Source organism: Protomyctophum parallelum, assembly GCF_964188405.1.
Source record: "Protomyctophum parallelum genome assembly, chromosome: 1".
In the NCBI taxonomy this organism is placed as follows: Eukaryota; Metazoa; Chordata; class Actinopteri; order Myctophiformes; family Myctophidae; genus Protomyctophum; species Protomyctophum parallelum.
The window spans coordinates 86,185,993-86,210,081 of record NC_139697.1 but is presented as its reverse complement, the minus strand read 5'-3'; the positions used below and the strand labels follow the sequence as shown (position 1 = coordinate 86,210,081).

The 24,089-nt window shown below is 43.3% G+C and overlaps 1 protein-coding gene across 7 annotated transcripts in view; it reads left to right on the top strand.

Moving 5' to 3' along the window:
- The window catches only part of LOC310873991 (vacuole membrane protein 1-like), a 79,653-nt gene that overhangs the window by 2,566 nt on the left and 52,998 nt on the right, over positions 1 to 24,089 (top strand). For 2 of the 7 annotated variants that reach the window (XM_083786635.1, XM_083786636.1), the window contains exons 2-5: positions 661 to 728; positions 1,056 to 1,194; positions 4,136 to 4,226; positions 7,047 to 7,157. In XM_083786635.1, the coding sequence (XP_083642761.1) occupies positions 1,070 to 1,194; positions 4,136 to 4,226; positions 7,047 to 7,157 (327 nt within the window). In that variant the 5' untranslated portion in view covers positions 661 to 728; positions 1,056 to 1,069. Of the gene's footprint in view, positions 1 to 477; positions 553 to 660; positions 729 to 1,055; positions 1,195 to 3,411; positions 3,498 to 3,544; positions 3,659 to 4,135; positions 4,227 to 7,046; positions 7,158 to 24,089 lie in introns of those variants that run through there. The other 5 variants (XM_083786638.1, XM_083786637.1, XM_083786634.1 and 2 more) reach the window with 4 other exon arrangements.

Sequence of the window (24,089 nt, the reverse complement as noted above, 5' to 3'; positions counted from 1 at the left end):
ATCTCAAGGGATTGATTATTGTCTAGGTGAGATTAAAGTTGGGAGAAAACAACCTTCTCGAGGACCTTGGACAGAAATGGTAGTTTGGAGATGGGTCTGAAGTTAGTTGGGTCTGTGGAGAGCTAGGCTTGGTTTCTTAATGATGGGTTCGACAATGGCATATTGTGGAGACGTCCTCCTAACACTATAGACCGGAGCTAGTGAGAACCCAGGCCCTATAATGAACGTACAGGTACTTTTATTTGTGAGTCTGCATTTGAATCTCTCTGTAGTCACCGAAAGGAAGGAACATTGTCTCATATAAAAGTACAGGGACATATAGACATAGAGCGACATGGCATGGGCCTAGCCTTAGTGTGTCAGTCAGTTCATGGAGCTGGTAGGCAGAGTCTCAGGGGTGAGTATATCATGAGGTTGCCAAAGAGCCAGGCCTGATTGGGTTACTAGTAATCTGTCACACACAGCATTTGTGCTGTGACCTATTCCACACTTATAAACGCCCATGGGCAGTTGGTGTGTATGTGAGAGTGATATGGTCCTAGTCCTTTCTACGTAAGTTATATAATTTAAATGTCCATATCTGTGTTGGCTCCAAGGTAGATTAAGGAGTGTACGTGCTACTGCACATAGTGTTTAAACTTAAGTCCAATTTCTCGGCAGGTCTCCATCACTGCTCACTGCTCAGAGACGTTTAGCAGCCAAGGATCAGCACAGCGGACAGCCCACAGGTAAAACAACAAATCAAAGCACAGTTTGCATTACAATTAACTGATATCTGTTATTATATTATGAACATGATCTCATGACATAAGCAGCAAAGAGACACTTTTGGAAAGGTTTTTCTTACATCTACTGCATGCAATCAGTTACTGCAATAGTGAAATTGAACAGTGAGACCCTAGACCGACCCAACTCCTATGACATAAATATGGCAAACACTATCGCTCAAAACAATGACAATACAGAATTTTCTTTCATTGGTTTATATCACTGCATTTATGTTATACCTTTGTGTGTTCATATTTTTGTGTACCTTCCATATTATGTGGGGTCAGACTCAGTCCTGTACATGGGTGAGAGGAAGCAGAGGGACATGGAGGAACGTCACAACCTGGTGTTGTGGAAAAAACCTCTCCTTACACTGCATTACTTTGTTCTGGAACTGATCATGAAGCTCAGGGAATGTATCATGAGGTGAGATGAGATGCATGCCCCCCGCTTCTTCAAATGCTGGCTGTAACTCTGTGGAGTGGTTGGCAGCAATAGGCTTAGCCTTGCGTAGTGATATTAATATCACTGTGTGGATATTAGAAGTCTCGTCCCTCTCAGTGTTAGATGTTTTTCTGCAATGTCCTGCCCCATATTTGCATACTGGGCCCTGGTTTGATACAGCCTTGTTCCAGATGAATCTGGTTGGCTCATCACGACGTCACCACTTCGGTCGTGAAGTCCTCCCACAATTGAGGGGCCAGTTTTAATCTGCCTGGGGCAATAATATGCATTGCAAAGGCAGATGAAGGCTGGCTACAGTAGGCTACTATTTAAGACAGAGTAGCCTATGCCTATAGCCTAATGTGTGTTAAGGTGCCTCCACACCAAACAGTCTCATTCAGACTAGTCAAAGATTACTTAAAACTGTCAGGTTGCAACAGACTAGCATTTTTTATCAGCACAAACCAGTCGGCCGAATTTCTTCCCATGCAAATTAGCCTGTAGTGCTGGTTTGCATAGTTTAATATTCATACTTGTGCGTTTCTTTAGTTTGGGCTTATTTCTGAAGTGTAGTTGCTTATTTGGGCTTATTTGGGATTATTTTTGAAAATAGCTGATGTAGGGCTTTTTTGGGCTTGTTTTCATAGACCTGGTCGCTTGTTTCACTCAGAATCTGGCAACACAGAGCTTCTGCAGCCTCACCAAAACAAAACACAGATAGCATTTGTTTTGGCTAGCTTCGCTATGATAATTTACCCCCCTCATCACTATACAACACGGATAGCGTCGACTCCCGAGGATCAACAACCGACCGAACATGCTAAGTTATTCATCAACGGGTTCCGACCATAGAGTATTAAAAGGATAGAGACTGAACCAGAGCTTGTCGTCAGGAGTTTGATTGATTGATTGAAATATTTATTAACAGTTTGCAGAATTTACAGTACATTTCAAGCACAAACTCAATACAAAGACTGTTAACTGTGAGTGGACGACCCAATTAAGCATTACACTTGTTTACAACAGGGTCCACATTGTTCAATTCATCAAAACATTTAGAGACATACAAATAGACATTTCTATGTAGCTAAAGAACAGAACAGGAATTCATCATATAGGAAGCAAAAAGGGAAAAGATACATATACAGTGAGGGGAAAGGGGGGTGGGGGGGATTCAGATCTTACAGAGGCCAGTTTCGAATTGCAGCCATCCGTAGGTGCCCTTTGAGAGCGGTTTTGAAGGAGTCAAGGGATTCACATGTCTTAATGACTGTTGGTAGGGCGTTCCACATTTTGGTGGCATAGGAGCGAAAATAATTTAGTCCCTTGTTTGTGCCGAATCTGGGTTGTACATGGTTTGTTGCACTCCTGCCGACAAGCTCCCAACACTTTCAAACTGGCCGACAGCCTGCAGGCTGTCTGGAGCTGCCTTTACCGTTAAATATAATAATAATAATTATATTATTATTATTACATATTAAATGATGTTGTGCCGCACAACATAAACCCTGAAAATGTTGCGCGCATGTGCACTATGGGGGACCCCAAAAAAATGACTGGCCCAGCTGGGGCCCTCTGGGAGTTAATCCGTCCCTGCGGGAGATGCATAACGACACAGATATTATAGGTGCAGTAAAAGGTTACATTTACACAATCATGGTATGTCAAACACACACACACACACACACACACACACACACACACGCACGCACGCACACACACACACACACACACACACACACACACACGCACGCACGCACACGCACGCACGCACTATTGACAGCGTGCTTCAGACAGGAGTCGTCCTTGAGTGTCTCATTGCTATTTGCTAGTATCAACACAGAGTAGGCCTACTCCTTGCTCATAGTTTAGTCTACAGTCAGATATAATGTGCAATAAAATCACTACATGAGACATTATATGACATGTTACCGTGTTAGAGGGTCTTATAACACACACACACACACACACACACACACACACACACACACACACACACACACACACACACACACACACCGGCTCCTACATACAGACACAGTAAGAACAATAATTATGCAAATTACGTCAGCCGCCTTCCTTCGATGACGAACTCTTCCCGGCCCGCCCGCACTGCTGTGTCGCACTTTACTCCTCTCACCTGATAGCCTGTGTTTCTTGAAACATGCGCGGCTCTAAAAGAAGGTCAGCGTGAGCGTGTGCGCTCAGGGAGGCCTTCGCGGTTAGCTGTAGCCTACGAGAGTACGAGGACAACATGTTTATTTTCTAAACTACAAGAGGATGTGGTGAGCCACAAGCACCGCGGCAGTGTTCTGCCAGAGAGAACACATGACTGTTTTTACTACTTTACTACTGTGTGTGTCTGCTAATTCAGCTGCACTGCTAGCATTGAGGAGTGGAGTGGACGATGATCATGATGCTTTATAGATTTATTCCGTGCATGACGGTAAGGCATTAAGCAGCAGCAGCACGCGGGCTGGATGTTTTGGCTCCATAATTCAACATTCAATTGTAGGCCTATCACCTTTAGATATAAATTACAACTATAGTGAAATGTCGCAGAAGAGTTAAGTTATTTGAAGTTGCAATAAGAGGTCGATCAGTTAACTTCCCCTTCATTGCATTCCCATCATAGTTGGCTAGCCGCTTGGCTATATATCCATTCCAATCCAAAGCAATAAAGATTTCTCCATAAATCTAAACAGAGAGAGAGAGAGGGGGGAGGGGTCAAATGATTGTTTTCATCTTCCAGTGCCTCCACCTTTTCATCTCGGCTCATTATCCCCTCTCTTCCCACCCAGTTTCTCTCATCCTCCCCTCAGCTTTAAACACCACTTACTCCTGTTCCTCACTGTCACACACCCTCCCACATCGAACGTGTTCATCATCTTAACTTTTAACTTTCTTGTCCCGTATTATTCAGACTTGGACAACAGAGACGGACGGTGTTTGGTCTACTGCTATTGCTACTTCTCCTCTCCGCTGCTTACCAGGTGGAAGGAACACACCAGAAGGTGGGTGATATGGTATTTCTAAAATAAGTTATTTTGTAGGTTATTTTGGTTCTGTACTTGATACATGCTCTGGCACCCTCTTCTTCCTCTCCCTCTCCCTGTCTCTCTATCTTGTGCATACACGCGCAGTTGCGCACATGTTAAAATGACAAAATATTTGATAGTTTATATATTTTTAAAACCCTTGAGTGCCTAGAGCTTGCTTTATATTTCAGGCAGACTTGGCATAACCTCTAACTAACCCATAATGGATTGGGGTTGTTTTGTCACAGAGCTTTATTACTCAAAAGTATACAGTATAATTCAGTTGTACCTAGTTGTATCAATTGCACAAGTCCACTGATAACTCTCCAGTGCGCTGCACCAAACCATCGATATTGATTGGGCAGAAAACGGATGCTAAATGGTAGACAAATGCCTATAAATTGAGCTTGATTCTGTTTCTTTCCTGCCAAAAGCCATACTACGCATGTGGCTAGCCTACGGTGGACATATCCTTTTACAATGTTTAAAGCTGCATTCCGCAACTTTCATGCCCTTACCTGGGTTTTGAACTCGGGTTCTTCCAAGCCCAGAAGTGTATACTATTGAGCAAAAATGGAGAGCTTGTTTAGGAAGGCGAGATATTTCCTAAACAAGCTCTTTCCAGTAGTGGTAGAGCAGGGCTGTCAACACTCCTGGATCCAACCAAATCTCCTGCAGGACCCCTGCATTGTCCTTTCCCCTGGATTTGGAACACAGGACACCTAGATCTCCGTTTGGGAAGTCCACCCAGTCCAATGTTGGCAGCCCTAGTGGTAGAGTCCAAATACTATAGGACAAACGTCCTGAGTTAACCGTGCTCTACTGACAATAGTTTAATGAAAGGGTGCAGACTCACATGCAGCAAACCGCAGCAGCAGTCTGATCGTTTTGACACCGACGAGTGCCTGAGGGCCAAAACATGTCCGCTTGCTTGTCAGATACTGCTGCTGTCTATTCAAAAACACAAAGAAAATTTGTGTGTGGACGTTATGCCAATTGATTCCTCCCCAAACACATTTCTGTGTTGTCAACTTGTCACTGAGGACGTAGAGCCTTCGTCTTACTCCGTCCACCCTGTGACAAATATCACCAATTGTGTTCGTATACTGTATAGACGCTCAATAAAGCCGAATGCACCACGGTGGATTCGAACCCACAACCTCCGCGGTGGCGGGCAGGGCCATGGAGTGCCCACGGACACTGCACTGCACTTCACTACACTTCCAGGTATTACGCTACGATGTAGCATAAGCACGCACGTAACTGGTCGGAGACAAGCCCCCTGAATGGCTGGCTAACGTTGAAGCTGCCACTACCTACTGGCCAAAAGTGGAACTGCAGCACGTTCATGGAGGTGGACGGACGTTCAGTGACGTCATGTGCGTAACGCAGACCTCAAATTTTAAGTCCACTCTCAACTTCCGCTCGCTCGAGCCATTGAGTTATAATGGTACTTCTGTCTGTCTTCCGGGTGCTTCAAAACGCCACTGAGCAACTTCTATTGAAATGAATAGCAGGGGGCGGGGCTGTCGCACCTGGTCCTCACTCTATTCTTTATAACTCTATGGTCAGAGAACCCTAGCAATCGACGCCGACTTAACCAAAAAATAAATAAAATATGGCAAGTTAGCTAAAGTTCTATAGATGATGCTAAGATAAACTAGCAATTACATTTTTACATTATGAGCTTAAGAACACACATATCGCTGCGAAGGGTCTTACTAGCGCCCCAGGTCGCTCTTTCAAATTGCTGGGTGGAACAGCAGTGCGTAGGCTAAGAAGGCTTTCGGGGAAACGGGGTTGCTTTTAAATTAATTAATGTCCTTACGTGCTGTTAAGGAGACAGTAAGGCTATGCTCTAGTCTAGAGAATCTACGCAAGTGGTGTTTCCCAAAGCCAGTTAAGTCGCACGTAACACCAAACTAAGCCTTTCGGGAAACGGGTTACCTGCAGGTGCTCTCAGCCTTTGATTAGACACCGGTCTGTTCTTGAGCTCAGAAATATCATTATCCAGAAATATTATAAAATCCTGAGATAATGCGTAAACAGTTCTGAGGAACAATGCTAAACAATTGGCTGTGGCTGGTACTGCACTTCCTGCACTGCACGTGACTCATTGTTTTCCCCATGGCTCACTGGGAAATGGAGTACATTCCCAATAACACCCCCCCTCCCTTTTTCCCGTAACCTACACAATCCATGCCTCTTCCTGAAAACAACCTGCTCTAGCCTGAGGGAGGCGGTCTCGTGGATCTGTATAAATGGAAAGATTGATAGTCATATAGGACAGTGGAGGAAAAATAAAGAGAGAGATTTGGCTTGTCTTCCTTTAACAGTTGTATAAGATCTGGCTACCAGCAAAAGGAATAATGATTCTATTCTTGTGTGCTGAACACTCCTACCCTACGGCTCTGTTCTCTAAAACTCCTAAACAACTTCTGCTTCAAGATCTCTCTCTCTCTCCCCCTCTCTCTCTTTCTCTACCACTCACTTGCCCTCTTCCACCCTTTATGGTCCTCTCTGTTTTGCACACTTTCACTCTCGCACCTACTTTCACTCTGGCCCTGCCTCTTGTCTCCTTCCTCTGTGTGTGTGTGTGTGTGTGTGTGTGTGTCTGTGTGTGTGTGTGTGGGGTGTGTGTGTGTGTGTGTGTGTGTGTGTGTGTGTGTGTGTGTGTGTGTGTGTGTGTGTGTGTGTGTGTGTGTGTGTGTGTGTGTCCTTCATGTTGTTTTGCTCTCACTCCAAGCATGTGTCTCTACCCCGTGCCTGACTGTCCCCTTCTCATGGCCTCCTTAGCATGTGCGCGACATGGAGAACAAGTTCCTGTGGTGTGCCTACTGGGTAGGCTTAGGTATCCTCTCGTCAGTGGGTCTGGGCACCGGCCTGCACACCTTCCTCCTTTACCTGGTAAGGAAATATTTCTAATACACTCCGTATTGCTGCTGCGCCAGAGCTGTTTGATCCATGCATGTTTATGACAGGGGCTCAAACGTAATTACAGTGGATGATAATGCATTGACGTAGGTCTTAAAGTCAGTGTTTAGCCTATGTGGGTTTGTTGCTAAGGCTTTAATGATGGGCACAACAAGCAACATAGTTAAAAACGTATGGAAGACTCCCCATGTGTTGGAGGGGGGAGTACACGTTTGTGAGTGCATTTTCTTTTTTCTTTTTCTTTTTTTGCGTTTTTGTACGCACACGCGCACAGAATGGGGCGGTGTTGAATTCTCCAGCGGGTAGCCACACTGTTTTGACAGGCAGTCCAGGAACAAGCGCACTCACTGACCCCTCTGACTGAGTGCACACCAAGCCCCTAGGACTGGGAGGGGGGTCTGCGAGTATAGTGGCCAACTCTGGTACTACAGTTTGCCCCCCAAAAACCTTTTTTCCCATACACAACCCAGAGAAAAACACACCTCTATTCAAATATTTATTTATTCATTTCATTTTTTTATATTAAAAAAAATGACAAAAGGAGTCAGTTTTTAAAATAGTATTTTTGTAAGTTTTCGAGAGCACAGCATTTTGTGTGTGTGACATCATTTCAGGACGTGGAGTACTACAAGCCTATGGGCTCTGGCTCATGAATGTGCATGTTGGTTGTCTGCCTGGTGTACACAGCTTTGTTTACGTTAGGCACGGTTAACTCTTGATCAGTGCTGCTCATAACAACTGAGAGAATAGTGTTGACGAACATTGCCGCTAAATATTTCATTCAGATAATACTGTTGGACTTCATTTTGTCATAATCATTAATCATTAATCATAAATTTCATAATCAACTAACTGATGTTGGGGACCTCCAGTTGAGTGATGCATGGCTGAATGTGTTTGGTTTGGTGGGTCCGCAATATAAACTAGATAAAGTGCCAATCGGCACAGGTCTCCACCAGGATTCTTCCTCAGCCTAGTGGGAATATGCGTGCACAGTTTCCTCGCAATCGGACGCTGCGTTGAGGAGTTGTGGCCATTTGCTACTCCTGAAAACTGTAGGAGCCAATCGTGGCCAATCAGGATGGAATATGATAAATCAAACAAACCTGTCTTGATCACATGACTATGGAGATCATGTGTAGCGATTTGCGTGAAATTTGGATAAAATGTGAAGGAGTAATAATAGAAAATGTGTTTTACCTATGTCGGCCTCCTGGTGGCGCTATAAAGAGCAGATGTGAAAAATTCCAGGCAAAGGTTTTTCCTTGTCCTCTAGGGAGTTGGCATACAAAGTTATCCACAGATCCGTGCAGTTAGAGGTAAAAACACTTTTGGGCCAGTTATAGCGCCACCTTGAGGCTGAGTTGAAATTGTTCATGTGGCATTTCGTCCTCGGCCTAGTGGGAATGTGGGTGCCCAATTTCACGGAAATCACGCGATGTGTTCATGATTTGCAGCATTTTGTTTGAAACTGAGCAATTGGAAGCCAATCTTAACCAATCAGGATGGAGTCTGAGAAATCTGAAAGACCGTTTTGGTTGAATGGCTCTAGAGAGACTGTGTACCAATTTGCGTGATGTTTGGACACAATCTGTAGGTGTACTGTGCAAAAACTTGTTTTGCACAAAGCGGCCTCCTGGTGGCGCTATAACAGGCCGTTCTGGAAAGTTTGGGGCAGAGGTTCATGGTTGGCATCCAGGGAGTGTGTGTGCAAAATTTGGCATCGACCGGGTTAACGGTGGCCGAGATTAGCTGCTCACGGACGGACGGACGGACGGACACACGGACGGACGGACGGACGGACACACGGACGGACGGAGTGCAAAACATACTCTCCCCCATGCCTTCGGCTGGTGGAGACAACTAAAACCTGCTGAACCCACATATTTGTCTACACTGCAGTATTGTGAAACTTTCACCCAGAGTTATAGCAGAATTACAGGTGATTCTGAGTTTATTTCATTTCAAAAGTGTATTAATAAAGTATGCTCATAAAGTAAATTTTACTTGGTGAGTAAGTAGCAAATATTTATAGATAAAATATCAAAACAAATACGTGGCTAAGTTTATATTCTACCACCAAATCACTCCTCTCCCCTGCTCCGCTGTCCTTGCTCACTGGCCCCTCCCCCTTAGCTGGGTCTTTAAATACATCCATAGGGCACACAAGGATAAAAACATTCTCCCCTCCCTCACTGCTCCGAGTACTCTCCCTGTCACACCTTCGCTTCTCGTGCTCCCTTAAACCTAAAAAAAGAATTTATACTTAGGCGTGCAACTAACTGCACAAAGAAAAAATTGACAACATTTTCAACGCATCGGGTTATGTGGTCGTCTTTAAATTAGGCTTTGCTCCCTGCTGTTTCTCTTACTCTCTCGCAATCTCACTTTATATTTTTCTCTCCCTCCCCTACTCTTTCTGTCAGTCTTCCTACTATTCTCTCGTACGGTACATTCTGTGACTCTGTTGCTGCCCCTCTTCTCCTCCTCCCTCTGTGTTTTGCTCACCCCTTCCTCTCTGTGTGTTGTTGATCAGGAGGGCTGGCGAACAGGGTTTCAAAACATCTGGTTGTCTTTACTGCTCAGTGTATTACCTACAGTGAGCTCCCATCTGTCATCTAGGAGTCCACAGTCGCAGTTGTGTCCCTTTTTTGCCCCCAGTGAGGATGAACTGGAAAATGTTAAAGTATTTGTCCTCCATTGTGTGTTTTGGAATGCCAAACTTTTCACTCCCAAATGTAATCTGAGAAGTGTTTTTTCCCTTTTTTTTTTCTTTTTTCCCCTCAGTTGTGGCGCAGCTTACTTTTCTACAAGACAGTCCAAAGTAGGATGACACCATCTAGAGGTCATGTCTGGTGCTGCAGTTTCTGATCGGTCAGTGGGTTCATGAAGTGACGCACTTTAATAGAACATGAACCCAGAGTTGTTGTGTTTTGTGTTTTATAGAGGAAATCCTTGTTTATATAGGATTTGTGTCCTATCCACAAATGAACCTTAACTGCTGGTTAAAAAGCACAAACCCAGCCCAGGTTAGTGTAATTGAAGAGTGCAGCTAAGCTTCTCTGTTAAAGGCTCATGTCATTGGGGGTGACTTTTATGTTCTCTAACTGTAGCTTCCAAGTGGATGACAAAGCCTATGGCATGTGACGTCAGTACTGTGACGTCAGTTATCTCCATATTTGATCAAGGTTTCAGACTGATTTGAATGTCTTCATTGACTTCATTAAAAGAAATTAACAAAAAAAGTAAATTATTTCATACAATATAAAAGATGAGACGGAGAAACAAAATCTGTTTGCTAAATTAGATTTGAGCCGAGGCTAGAATTAACAGATTGGATCTCTGGATATGCATGACTGTAGTCATCTTGATTGATTGATTGATTGATTGAGTGAATGATTATTTTATTAACAATTTGCAAACAGAACAGCAAGTAAGGGTAACACAAAAAAAGCATTGATGGCTGGTTCACGTTCACATATTAGAACAGGCAGGTTTAATGTCCTTACACCATCAGGGAAACCACACGTTAGCCAGTTAGTTTACTCTATCTACTACATCTACTCTGTGGCTCAGATTGCTTCTTTCTCACACTTCTGTTTATCAGAGGCCTTGTGAAAGCACAGCACCTATTATCTTGATGCATGCGTAGTTGTGTACTACAGGAAGTAGGAAGTATAGCTTCATTGCGAAACTTGCTTAGTGAAACTGTCTAAAGGCTGCCGCGGCCACTGAGGCGGAAGCTCTAATCATGATTTGAATTTATATAATATAAATTGGGAGATCGGGCGGAGGTGCTGGGGAAAATACCTGTCCACCACCATGGAGTTTAAGGGTTCCGATCACCATGGTACATCCGGCATGCTGAGCTTCTACATGAATTAAGTCTGTTTGGGGAGGGAACCCAGGCAGGTAGGGTGATCTATCTTTGTCTTTACACACACCCCTACGGGCTGGGGCAGCACCTGTCAGCGGGGAATGTTGCACGGGAGGACTTGGATTGAGGCGCTATGTCATCCCAGCTGGGGCTCCTCACTGATAAGTGAGCCAGCAGTGGCAAGCAGTGGGAGGAATTAATTGGCATAATGACTAAATTGGGAGAAAAAATATATTATATTCTTCATATAATTGAATTCCCTTTAAGGTCATCTCAGGAAATGTATTGAAAAATATATATAGGTCAGGAGCTTTAATGGCCAGTAGAGGGTGCCATTAGTCTTTAGGTGTAAATTTGCCAGTCTGCTGTTAGACAATCTGAAAGACCTTGAATATATTTTGTAGCCTATTATGTAGTCATTCAGAATAGCTACACAAACTATACAAGTTTAATTATTGCCTCTAGCATTTCAGCTCTTTTCTGTAGTTATGTGAATGTGAGCAAATATAGATAATAAAAACAGCTGAGAAGTAAAACAAAAAGGGTAACAATAGATGTTGATGTCATAAATCAACTTTCAAAACTTCAAATTGATGCTTTGTCTCCTCAAAATAAGAGCAAAAGAAAGAAGAAAAACAGGGACATACAGTATACTGCACCATGGCCCAAATATTCTGTAATCTTATAGCTCTTCCTGTATTTCTGCCTGTAGTCATGGCCCTCTCTTATTACATTGTAGAAAGGCTGTTTCTGGGCATGAATACTACTGGGTCTATTCACTATTCAGATCCTGCATAGGCACTCTAGTCCTTCATTTAGACAAAGTGTTCTACTCACATGACATCATGTGACTCTGTGTTGTCATATGACTTTCCTGCACTTTACAAATGTCATCATGCGTCTCTCTTTCCCTCCTTTTCCTTTCAGTGATTTAAAGTCTTTCAATGAGGCACACTTCCTAATTTCAGAAAGGGTGGTGCCATCGTACCCCACTCCCTGTGACCTCTTAGCGGCATGACTGGAATATTTTTGTATCACAGCTTACAGTACGTTAGTGCTTTGAGCGCAACAAATGGAAAACATTTAATCTATAATAAGTTCACAGGGGTGGCTCTGGTGTTGATGCAGGGCTGTGGAGATACCACTAGAGGGGGACAGGGAGCCAATAAAAACCTATCTAGAACAACAGACCACAGAATAGAAGTGGCGGCTTCCCTGCTGAATGATTTGTGCAATTGATGCCCCTGTGTCTTCTATGTTCGCATCCTATTGCCCCTGTGTCTTCTATGTTCACAAACTACTGTCCCTGTGTCTTCTATGTTCACATCCTACTGCACACACACACACACAGGAGCACAGAACTGCACCTGTGACTGTATCGGCTACATTGACAGTGGAGATTATTATAATCTGTTGGAAGTGGTTGAATTATTTTCATCCATGTACAATCTGAAAATCATTTGTTTACCAGTGATGACTAGCCTAATGTCACTGCTCTCATACCTTCTTTTCGTCTTCTCTTTTTTATACACAGGGAACGGGTTTAGCGATGAGTGACTCTGTAAATATTTTTGAAGAGATCTCATCTGAGTCATCCCCACATTAAATTACTTTCAGTAATGGCTGTTGCCATTAAGTCATTATGGGCAGCTTGAAAGTCATTGTGCTCGACGTTAAATCCACAGCAACAAAGAATTAAAGTTGTTAAAATTGAAGCTGTACACATTGCTGTTTACACACAAGCAATCAGGGTAGTCTTACTCTCCGCCTCTCCTCTTTCACTATGCTTCTCTGTCCCTTTCTGTCTGTCTCTTGGTGTCTCCCTCTGTCCGTTTTCTGCTGTTTTATTAGTTTTTTGTCTTTCTTAATGTCTATTAAAACTATGTTATACTGCAGGATCAGAAAAACGTCTGGCCGTGTTTATAGCTTGTTTATGAGTCGTGATTTACTATCCCTTGTCTTTCAAAAATAAACCAGTGGCTCATCTAAATAAAGACACATTCTGTAGTTTTCTATATTCAGCTTCTTTTTAGGATCGCCAAATTACATGTTGCAGAGGAGGTTTGTGTAGAATATACAGATTTTCCCCAGCAAGCCCCCTGAAATTAAGTTTCGGCTATGTTGGTAATTACCAGCAGCACAGCTTTAATTAGCACCAACTATCTCTGCGAGCGCCTAGCAGGTTTGAGAGTATGGGTTCCACAAACTGACCTGTCAGTAGGCGATTGTCGCTACTGACACAGTCATTCTGGGAACCCCTACCACACACACACACCGCTGTACAAGCCAACAAAGTTCACTTGAACATAATGTCATATAATACTAGGGCAATCCACTTGCATATTACATTCTTGGTGGGTGTGGATGGGTATACTGTGGGTTTACTCAAACAGTGAGTGAAACTGTAGCACTATGCCAGTACGTCTGACAAAAGATCAGTGTGTGTGGGCACTGGGCAGGGTGGTGTGTGCCTTGCTTACCTGTCCATTGTGTGCCAGGCCAGTGACAATGCTGACCAATAGCCAACTCTCTGTCTACATATCAGACCAAGATCAAGGACAATGCAGTCCCTCCTCATAAACATGAACAAAAAGCTGTGTTTCTTTGTTTAGAGCAGTGACTCAGAAGCCTGCCCTTTTATAGTGCCTGCCTGTATATGTTCTCAGCATAACTGCCTGCGCATGAATGGCTAATATGTGCTTGCTGTGTCAATGTGACGAAGGCATCACATAATCAGCCATCCATTCACCAGGGGTGAGAATCAACGCTTTGTGTGTTACCCAGCGCGTCAGACACTGACACACCGGGATCAAGTTCAGTAACCCTTTGAAAGGCTGAAAAGCTTCTCTTGACTCACTACTGACTGGTTGAAACAGATCCTCCGCCTTAACTTCAGCACCTCTTAAATTATATTCAAAGCCATTCATTTTTAACTATCTAGAATAGATAGTGTGTCAGAATCTTAGTATTAGTTACAGTAGTATCATAAATATAGCTATTAGTTACAGTAGTAGCATAAATATAGCATTTTACATATTAGGTTAGCTTATAAACCCCAGAGAGGTTCATTGTTCAACTTTAGCTTTCAATAATAAAAAGCACAAAGAAATTGCTCCCTATATAAAAAAACAACTAACGACAAAAAACAAGTGGCACAATTGCATTCATTCAGAATTTCTATTAATTCATTATTTTCCTCATAAGGTCAGAGGCGTGGATCTGAATAAGTGTCTTGTGACTTACTCATGTAGCCCAAACTCAATCAAAGATGAATGCCGCAGATATGTGTAAATAGGAGCTGGTGAGTGTGTGTGTGTGTGTGCCTGTGTGCTTTTCTAATGGCCTCTCAATCTTAACTGTCACACCGTAACCATCCAAAGCATGCGCCTGTCTGTCTATGTCTGGGACGCCCCAGGAGTACTGTTAATACCAAGTACAATAACCCCTCACTGTTCAAGACAACCTCCAATGTGCACATGTGCGCACATGCACATACACACACACTTCCCACAGGAAGCAAATCGCAGACCAAAGTGGGCTTAGTGTGTAGCCAGTCTGAAACTGCACCACGCTTTCTGCCACACCAAACCAAACCAGACCAGAGCTGGCAGGCATGCGGATAACTGTCCATACATTAAGTTAATGTATACAATTCCTTTAGTTGCTTTATAGACAGCCAAAGAGATTTATATTTGCGTTTATCATGGTAATTGTATACCGGTAATTATTATTAAATAATAAATATGTTTTACTCATTTTCATAAAAGTATTATTTTCCACGATAATACAATTATTAACATTCCTCATGATAAATAGCAATTGTTGCTACAACTGTATTCTCTAAAGTTCCCCCGATATGTTCCATGTTATATCCATTCATGTACCCTTATGTTGGGATTGCAGCAAACTGAATTATTAAATATCGGATCTTTTTTAAGCATTCAATATAAAATAAATAGTAGCTACTATGCAGATACATACCATAATAGCGTCCTCCAGTGCAATCCTTACAATACAAAAATTGCAATGAACAGATTACCCAATTACACCTATTATCTGCATAACAGCACAACACCACATCAAATCCATCATATAAACATTCCAGACCTCATTGTATCCTCAATCAGCGATGGATTAAAATTCTGGACAAATTTAAAGAATGGACCCCATAACTTCTCAAACCTTTTGGAAGAGCCACTCTTTTCCAGTTTTACACAGTCCAGGATGTCTCTTATAAAGTGAGTGAGACAGGGAGAATTAGGTGAATACACAGGACTACAATGGAAACAAGCCTTAGGGCTTTCTGTATTATCCTTTTAGCACTATTGTATAATTGTACCACTGTACTATTTGCAAACTGTTAAAGTATTCAATCAACAATCAATGATTTCCAATTAATCAAAATGAGTCTCCTGGCCAATAGAGTGAAAAGACCAAAACATATATTTTTCAAATTGGGGAGTGAACGCAGTGCGGGGAAAACCCAAACAAAGCATCCAAAGTAGTAGGTTCCACTCTTTACCCCAGTATCTCAGATACATAATGAAAGATGTACAATAAGAGTGTGTTCAAATCTTGATTAGCAGATCAACATTACGCAATGTTATTACTACAAAATTGGTGATTCATTGTTATTGCTTCATATGTTATTGCTTCATTCAATAACCAACAATTAAAATAATTTCTACATACTTTGTCAATGGAAAATCACAACAAAACAAAAATCTATGAACGCTCCATAGATTAATGTAAAAAAAAATGTTATTCACATTGCATTTTTATAATGTACAACATTAATTATCACAATTTTACATTTTACTAGAATTAGTTGCAGTGCAAAATATTCAGAGTATCTTTATGTTGCTACACACGCACGCACGCACACACACATACCACACACACACACACACACACACACACACACACACACACACACACACACACACACACACATATTCACTTCTGTAAGTGATGATTAGTTTTTTTGTTAAATAGTTATATATATTCTCATAGCAATTGTAGACTGTTCAGTAATGAGGGTCGTCTCATCTGTCTAGAAAATACATTTTCAGGTAGTGATGCCAATTTAATCCAGTCAGGAGAAATAACTGGAATTGGAATATGAACAAATTGAAGCTGATGATGAATAGTTCCTCTCTTCTGATTAGATTAAATTGATGAACCACCCGAAAATGTATTTATTAAAGACGCTATGACATCAATAATCAACATTTTCAACAAGTTTTTTTTTATCAATTTTTCTTATGCTACACTGTACATTAATTATGATGTATGACACACATTACGTCAGCCATCGCCGTGGGGCAGGCCAATGAAATATTTGTATTTATTCTTATTGAATATTCATAATTTTCTCTTTTAAATGTTAATCTATATAAAACATTCCCTTTTGAATCTCTAAGTTTATGCTAATTAGAATTCTAAAATTGCTATTGTTGTTTTGCACCGGACACAGCCGGCTAATGCTGGCCGCTGGCTGGGCACCGGCTCGGAACAAACAGGTGCGGGGAGAAATGGAGACAAGCGCATTGCGGTACTCTCACAGCCTGTTTCTAAACAAACTATTAATTTTATAAATAGGTCACATTTTATATTGATTAATATTACAACTGCTAGTTTAAATACTTTTGAAAATGTGCACTTCTTAGGGCCGATTCATACTCCTATTTTAGAGCCGAATAAAAGTCGGTTCGGCTCTGTAGAGCCTACAATTTGACGTCATTTGAGGTTCGGGGGGGCGGGTACCGTCCTAAAGTCGGCTCTTCGGTGCTACTGAAAATTTCTGACGAGCCGAAATCATTTCGGCACTACAGCGCCGAAACAGCGGTAAAATAGGAGTATGAATCGGCCCTTACAGTCTGGCTGAGTTTCTTCACATGAGTGTAAAACACGAAAGGCAGTGTCAACATCACGTGATAATATTGTCCCAATGGGTACGTAAATGTCACTCAATGTCCCGCCCTATAAAACTGTTTTACCGGAAACTCAGAGCAAATATTATGATTTCTAGCTTGTCATGGGCTGTATTTCTGGGTAGAATGTCTACGGATATTCACACAATATAAAATAAATGTCCAGAACATCGATACCTTGAACAAAATAATGTATTTCTAATACTCCAGAAGAATTATACTGCTCCAATGTGATGATGCCAGCGTTATAATATCTACCCGGAAATATCAACCTGATGATTTGATCTATAGAATCAGAATGTGGATCTTTAACTTTTCAAAAAAAGAAAAAGATACTCTTAGTTGCATAGTCCCCCCCCCCCTCTTTCCAGACTCCATCAAAGAGACTGACCAGGACCTCATCTAAATTAAATAGCCATCAATGTTTGCCGTTTCTATTGCCTCTGGCCGTATCCTATCAAAGAATGTGGTTAGCTGGTTTTGATAGCAACCATGAGTGGACCACCATGTCTAATGTTGCTTCATTTTAAATTGACCACGACAGCCTGCACACAGACCTGTTAATGACTGGACCGCTATGTGGTCACTGTACACTGGTCACTTTATGGTCAGCCATTAAGGTCTCTACTTAAGGCACCATGAACCAATAAGGCAAGTCTTGGCCATGGTAGAGAGGACTGCTATGTGCCATGTCTACATGCATCAGTAGAGAGGACTGCTATGTCTACATGCATCAGTGGATTTGTTTTACGTCTGGACACCCCGTCCAGGAGTGGCTTCAGACACAACCTCCTCAGGAGACGTGTCCATTTGATTTGGCGTCCGACGCATGCCCGTGCTGACGTCGACCGCAGGCGGGGTTCGAACACACAACCTTCCGCATGAAAGGCATATTTTGTAACCACTACACTACATTACATGCATCAGTGCTGGCATGAAAATCAATACAGAAGAAACAAGTTTGACTATAGCTCGGACAAATTCCTCCTGAATTTAGGACGGGTGCTACGTTATTGTCGTAACTGAATACCATGTCTGAATACTATGGTTGTAATTAAGATCCTTAAACAGCTTAAAAAGATCCTAAACAGCAGAAATAAGTCTGTTATGTGTAAACCATGTTGACTTACCCTGGACTACTATAACAATAGCGTTGTGTTGTGTCAGTTGGGTGACAGTTTGCTGGACTTTCACATCCTTCTTCTGTAACCTCAGTGACTCAGGCTTTGTTTTTGCTGTGGCAGAGAGAACGGGCTCCTTCACCTTTACTGTACTGATAGCGGTGATGCCACAGCCAATCATAGTTTGTTGATTTTCGAGGAAACCGTTGGATTCCGTTCATTTCAGTATTTCAATTTCTGATTGGTTCTGACTGACAAATAAGAATTGAAAACATTACATTTCAATATAAAAATATTTCTTCAATGGTAGTGGATGGAGAGAGATTTTTGTCCAACCAAGCAACAGCAACCAATGGGCGCAAAGATGGGCAGGGCAACACTTGACAAAGGGTCAATTGTGTTTTCTGGAACGCACGGCAAAACTCTTTCAGATCGATTTGATGGATAGAAACACTGACCGCCAATCAAAATTCATCAGAATTTACAGGACATCACATTCAATGCACCACGTTAAACACGTCACTCCAGTTCAACATTGCGGAGAGACAAATAAAATGCATTGTGCACTGCCAGTGCCCATTGTGCACCAGCCAATTTGCCGTGCTCTGAGGCATAAATGTGAAAAAGAAAATATAGTGTTTTTGTGGACAGAAATCGGCAGATAAATAAAGCACATTATTTAGCTTGTATTTATCATTATTCTTAGTAATAATAACCAGTAAGTCGCCTGAGGGCGAGAAGCATGCACGCACGCATCTGCCTTGTTGACAGCAGTCTGCTGGGTGAGTGCTGGAGCTTTGACATGTGGGGTCAGATCAACATGGAATGAAATTCTGTACTGGCCAAATAAGGAGCATGTCTTGAGTGTACAGGGTTTGATGAGGTCAGATCAACATATGGATTGTCAGAACAGGTGAGCGGTGAGCGCCATACAGTATATGGAGATCTAAGGGTGGTAGCAGGGACATTCTCTTGAGTGTACAGGGTTTAATGAGGGCCCAGGTAGGGCCGGGGGTTAATTTTCGGGCCTGTAGAGAACTTGCTGGCTGCCGGGCGCTGCCTGGGGACCATATATGGTGCCCGACACACGGGAAATGCACGATTCCATAGTTAACTGCGACCTTTGGTCGCAATAATAATAAATAAGAAACCAGTTGAAACCATACTGTGCATCTTTCAGAACTAACAGAGGAGAGTGGCTATGAAAAAGGCAGATGCTGTTTATTTCAACAAGTTGCTTATAATTACAAAATATATTCAAAGCCCATTCGACTTTGAAATTATGTTCGAAGGCCTCTCATCTTTGAAGTATTTTGTGAACCCATGACCCGGTCCTCTTTTTCTGTCCCGTCGTACTCCATTTCGGGTCTCCAACACAGCTGGAGCAGTGTTTACAGAACGTGTCACAACCTTTGACTCACTTGTGATGCAAACACAATTTACACAAATAATAAAACAGCAGTGAAATTTGAATGAGAGTAAGGCAGATAGTGGAGACAACTGGTATTCGCACGTTGCGCTCAGGGGGGCAGTCAGACAGATATTTTGTGAAGCCACTAAGGAAATCGGGACATCCTGAAAGTTCATATATTGGCCTGTTGTGGCGCTGTCATTGGGCCCAAAAAAACCCATATCCCCATAGAGGTCCATGTATTTGGGCCCAACTTCACCTAGACTGTATTACCTTAATAAACATGGTCATGAATACTTTCTGATTCCAGTCACTAGTTTAAAGTCTCATTTCTCATGTCATAATATTTTTTTTGGAAAATTATGGTCTCATTTATTAATAAAATGACCATAAAGTCGCGTATGTTCTTAGGGGCGTGGCTACCGTTACAGTCTATGAACGGGAGCCACCCCCCGTTCGAGTCAAAATAAAAACCAACTAAGAAGAAGGGGGGAAGTCCCGCCTCGTTGTCTGGGCCAGCCAATGGCCAGCTGGGCCAAAACGGATCTAGAAAGATGGCGATTTACAATACAAGGACTGACTGGCTTCATTTTACGTCCATATCAGACCCGGCGAACGCTTTGTCCATATTTTTCTACAGTCTATGGTTGCGCTACTTTCATGGTACAGTACATGTATGTTCCCCTGCATACACAACTATTATTATTATTGGGGCATGCCTCGTGGCGGAGATTTTGCCTTAGGCATACAGTAGATACACACAGTCTGCCTTGTAGCAGTGATCCACATAATGTTATAAATATAATACACATCATTTTTAATACACACACTTTGAATTGGATAGATAATTGTGTGCGTCTTGCGTGCACACGTCTCCTCAGAGTCTATTTTGATGTACACTTCCACATGGCTGGGGATCCCATTCCTCTTAGAGGCCAGGTGTTGGTTTCCACAGACCGCCACAGGAATGCCAGCAATGTGGCCTCCATTGTGGATCCCACCAGGCCAGGATAGTGGAGCCCAGAACCTCAGACAACGGCTGGGTGGATTTTATTGGTTCCGTCCTCATCATATTATTATAAAGAATAGTGAGTAGGTGGAGCATTTATCTCAAACCGAACGCACACAAACACAGAGAACCAGGCCCTCGTCATTGCGTTGTAGGCTGTAGTAATGGTTTCATGAGTCACTTGTCTTATCTCTGAGACCGATACGTGTTAATCTGTGTGTATTTTGTAATGTGTTTTTAGTTAATGATCATCTAGCACTCCTTAAGTGTGTGCATTTGCCTTTGATAGTGTGTGTGTGTGTGCGTGCATGCGTGTGTGTGTGGGCGTGCATGCGTGTGTTGAAGAAAGAACGAGAATGGAATAATGAAGCTGAGGCAGCTCTCTGACTGTTGAGGGTTGGGCAGCAGCTTAGCGGTGAGTCACCTGAACAACAGGAGAGGATGGGGCTTTTGTGTAAGGTGAGAAGCAGTGACACAGCATTAGCTCTTCAACAGAGAGGGAGCAGGATCACACAGTCATGCTTCTGCTGGCAGACTGCCTCTGAGTGTTTGGTAAACACACTTCCAGATAGCGTTGGGAGGAATATAGACTTTCTTCCTTCACACACACACACACACACACACACACACACACACACACACACACACACACACACACACACACACACACACACACATTTGAATTATTTTATTTGGTCCACACCAATTTCCCGCAAGGGACAATAAAGCTAACCTTGAACCTTGATAAGGACACAAACGGTATGGGTGCAGTTATGTTACAATCACAAGCCTATGACACATGTTTGGAATCATGATACAGCATGCAAGAATGAATGAATTTTATTTGTATAGCACCTTTCCAAACGTATAGTTACAAAGTGCTTTACAGACAGGTTATAAAAACAGTAATCATAAAAACAACAAAACATCAGGACATCAGATATAATAAAGCATGAAGAAAATAACAGGTCAATAAAACAATAAAAAACAATATTAGGAAAAACACTTGGCATACAGGGAGCCAGTGAAGACTAGCTCAAATCGGTGTGATATGTTCACGTTTTCTTGTGTTAGTGAGAAGGCGAGCCGCAGAGTTCTGCACCATCTGGAGGCGAGATATATATTTTTTGCTCATACCAGAGTACAGTGAGTTACAGTAATCCAGTCGTGAAGATATGAATGAATGTATGACGGTTTCCAGGTCTGCAAATGACAAAAAAGGTTTAATTTTAGCGATATTTCTGATTTGATGGTAACATGACTGGACTACTTTGGTGATTTGGGTGTTGAAGGAAATATCCGGATCGAAGAAAACACCTAGGTTGCGGGCTGAGTGTGTGATGTTTGCGGATAGGGTGCCAAGTTCAGAATGAAATGATTGGGTTGAGTTTGGGGGGCCAAATATGATAATTTCTGATTTGGATTCATTAAATTGCAGAAAGTTATGAGACATCCAACTCTTTATGTCAGAGAGACACGCAAGAAGGCGTGGTACGTTTCCTGCAACACCAGGTTTAAGGGGGATATACAGCTGCGTATCGTCCGCATAACTATGGAAATTAATTCCATGGTTCCTAATAATGTTACCAATTGGCAGCATGTAAATTGTAAAAAGTAGTGGACCAAGGATAGAACCTTGTGGAACGCCACATTTAAAAGGAGCTCGTGATGAGGAGGCCTCCCCAATCACGATTGAGAAGCTTCTGTTTGTTAAGTATGATCGGAACCACTCTAAAGCAACGTTGTTTATGCCGACCAGGTTCTTCAGGCGTTCGATTAAAATGGCGTGATCGACAGTGTCAAAGGCAGAGCTCAGGTCTAAAAGGAATCAAATTGAGCAGTCACCGGAGTCTGCATTTAAAAGGAGGTCGTTCGTAACTTTTAAAAGAGAATGTCACTCAGCAGCGTCTCTGATAGCCATATTCGTTCACACGACGGTGCTCAGGACTAGGCTTAGTCTCATTTGGTGGCATAGACAGTACAACAGGGACAGTACAACACCTCGCATTGCAAGTTGTCGAGAGTTCGAAACGCTCCCACAAACGCTCCCACGCTGTGGACATGTCCCAGGCTGGACCATCAGAGAGAACGGAGCCAGCACTCTCACACCGCCGCCCGGTGACAACACGCGGCGTCCGCTTGCCGTAGGGAAGTTGCAGACTCACCGGGTCTCTCCCGGTGACGCTGCACCCTCCACACTCCGCAGCCGCTCTCATGGGCCTGGAAGTCCACACACCTCTGCCCCGATGGCGGACCGACACACCGCGGGGAAGTCACCGGGTCCACTGCCTCTCCTCCCGGCACCTGTTGTTCACGGGAGGGACCAACAGGCAGCGTGGTCGCCGATAGTAGACTACGTCGCTGGGTACATCTTGACGTGATATCCTGACACACAGCCACCGCCACAGGAGTTGCAAAAGTTCCAAAAGCTGTACCCACTACACAAGTAAGACGCGCAAACGCGGGAAGCGAACGCAGCTCGTGTGTGTGTGGTTGTGTGTGTGCTACAGCTGCGCCCTGTGTGTGTGTGTGTGTGTGTGTGTGCTACAGCTGCGCCCTCTGGTGGCGGGCGGGTGGTGTAACAGCGTGACACACACACACACACACAGACATTCAGCCCTTGCTGTCATAGTAAGTGGCTCACTGCGTTCGCAATTAACGATCGTAGTTAGAACGGGTGCGGTTGTTAGATGTTAAAGAACAAGCAAAGTTGGCATCCACCGGCGTTTCCACCGCCATTACTGCGCATGCTCACACACACACACACACACACACACACCTGTGTGGTTAGGCATACACACACACACACACACACACACACACACGCACACACACACACACCTGTGTGGGTAGGCACACACACACACACACACACTGTGGGCGCCTGCTGGCCAATCGGTCCAGGCGCATACCACATATAGGCACATGCCTGACAGCATGTCGCGGGTTCGAGTCCCGATCTTGACGACCTTTGCTGCATTTCCTGTCTCTCCCCACTATGTCCTATCATTAAAGGTAGAAAAATGGCAGAAAAGTTTTTTAAAACACCCGAGTGAACTGAGTGGTGCAACTCTGTGTGGGGGTCCCGAGGGGTCCCTGGAACTTCCAGACCCACAGGAACATGCCCAGGATGCCGGCCCGGTTCTTCTCTGATGAAGAGCGTCATGTCCACTATGGTGTAAGGAACCTTAATACAGCGTTTAAGCTTTGGAGCTTACTTTAGTGTTATTTATTATTTACCTCGGCCCGGCACCTGGTATATTTAGCGGATGTGCATGCTCTATTGTATTGTTCTGTTTCCCTATGTCAGCCAACCAGAGAATTCCATCTCCTCTCCGCCAGCCCGCTGCTACCCGGCGGTCGAAAGCCGACCTTATATGACCGAGCCTGCTCAGTCGGCTTTCGGCGCTTGCCTACAACTTCCTGAACTGACAGTGTGCCCTCCGCCTATTCAACAGAAGATTTTCGGCAACAGACGCTTTCCAGCGCTTACCGCTGCCACCGTCGGTGCGGTGTGCTACCTTAATGCGTGTGTCTCAGGACACAGTGTGGAA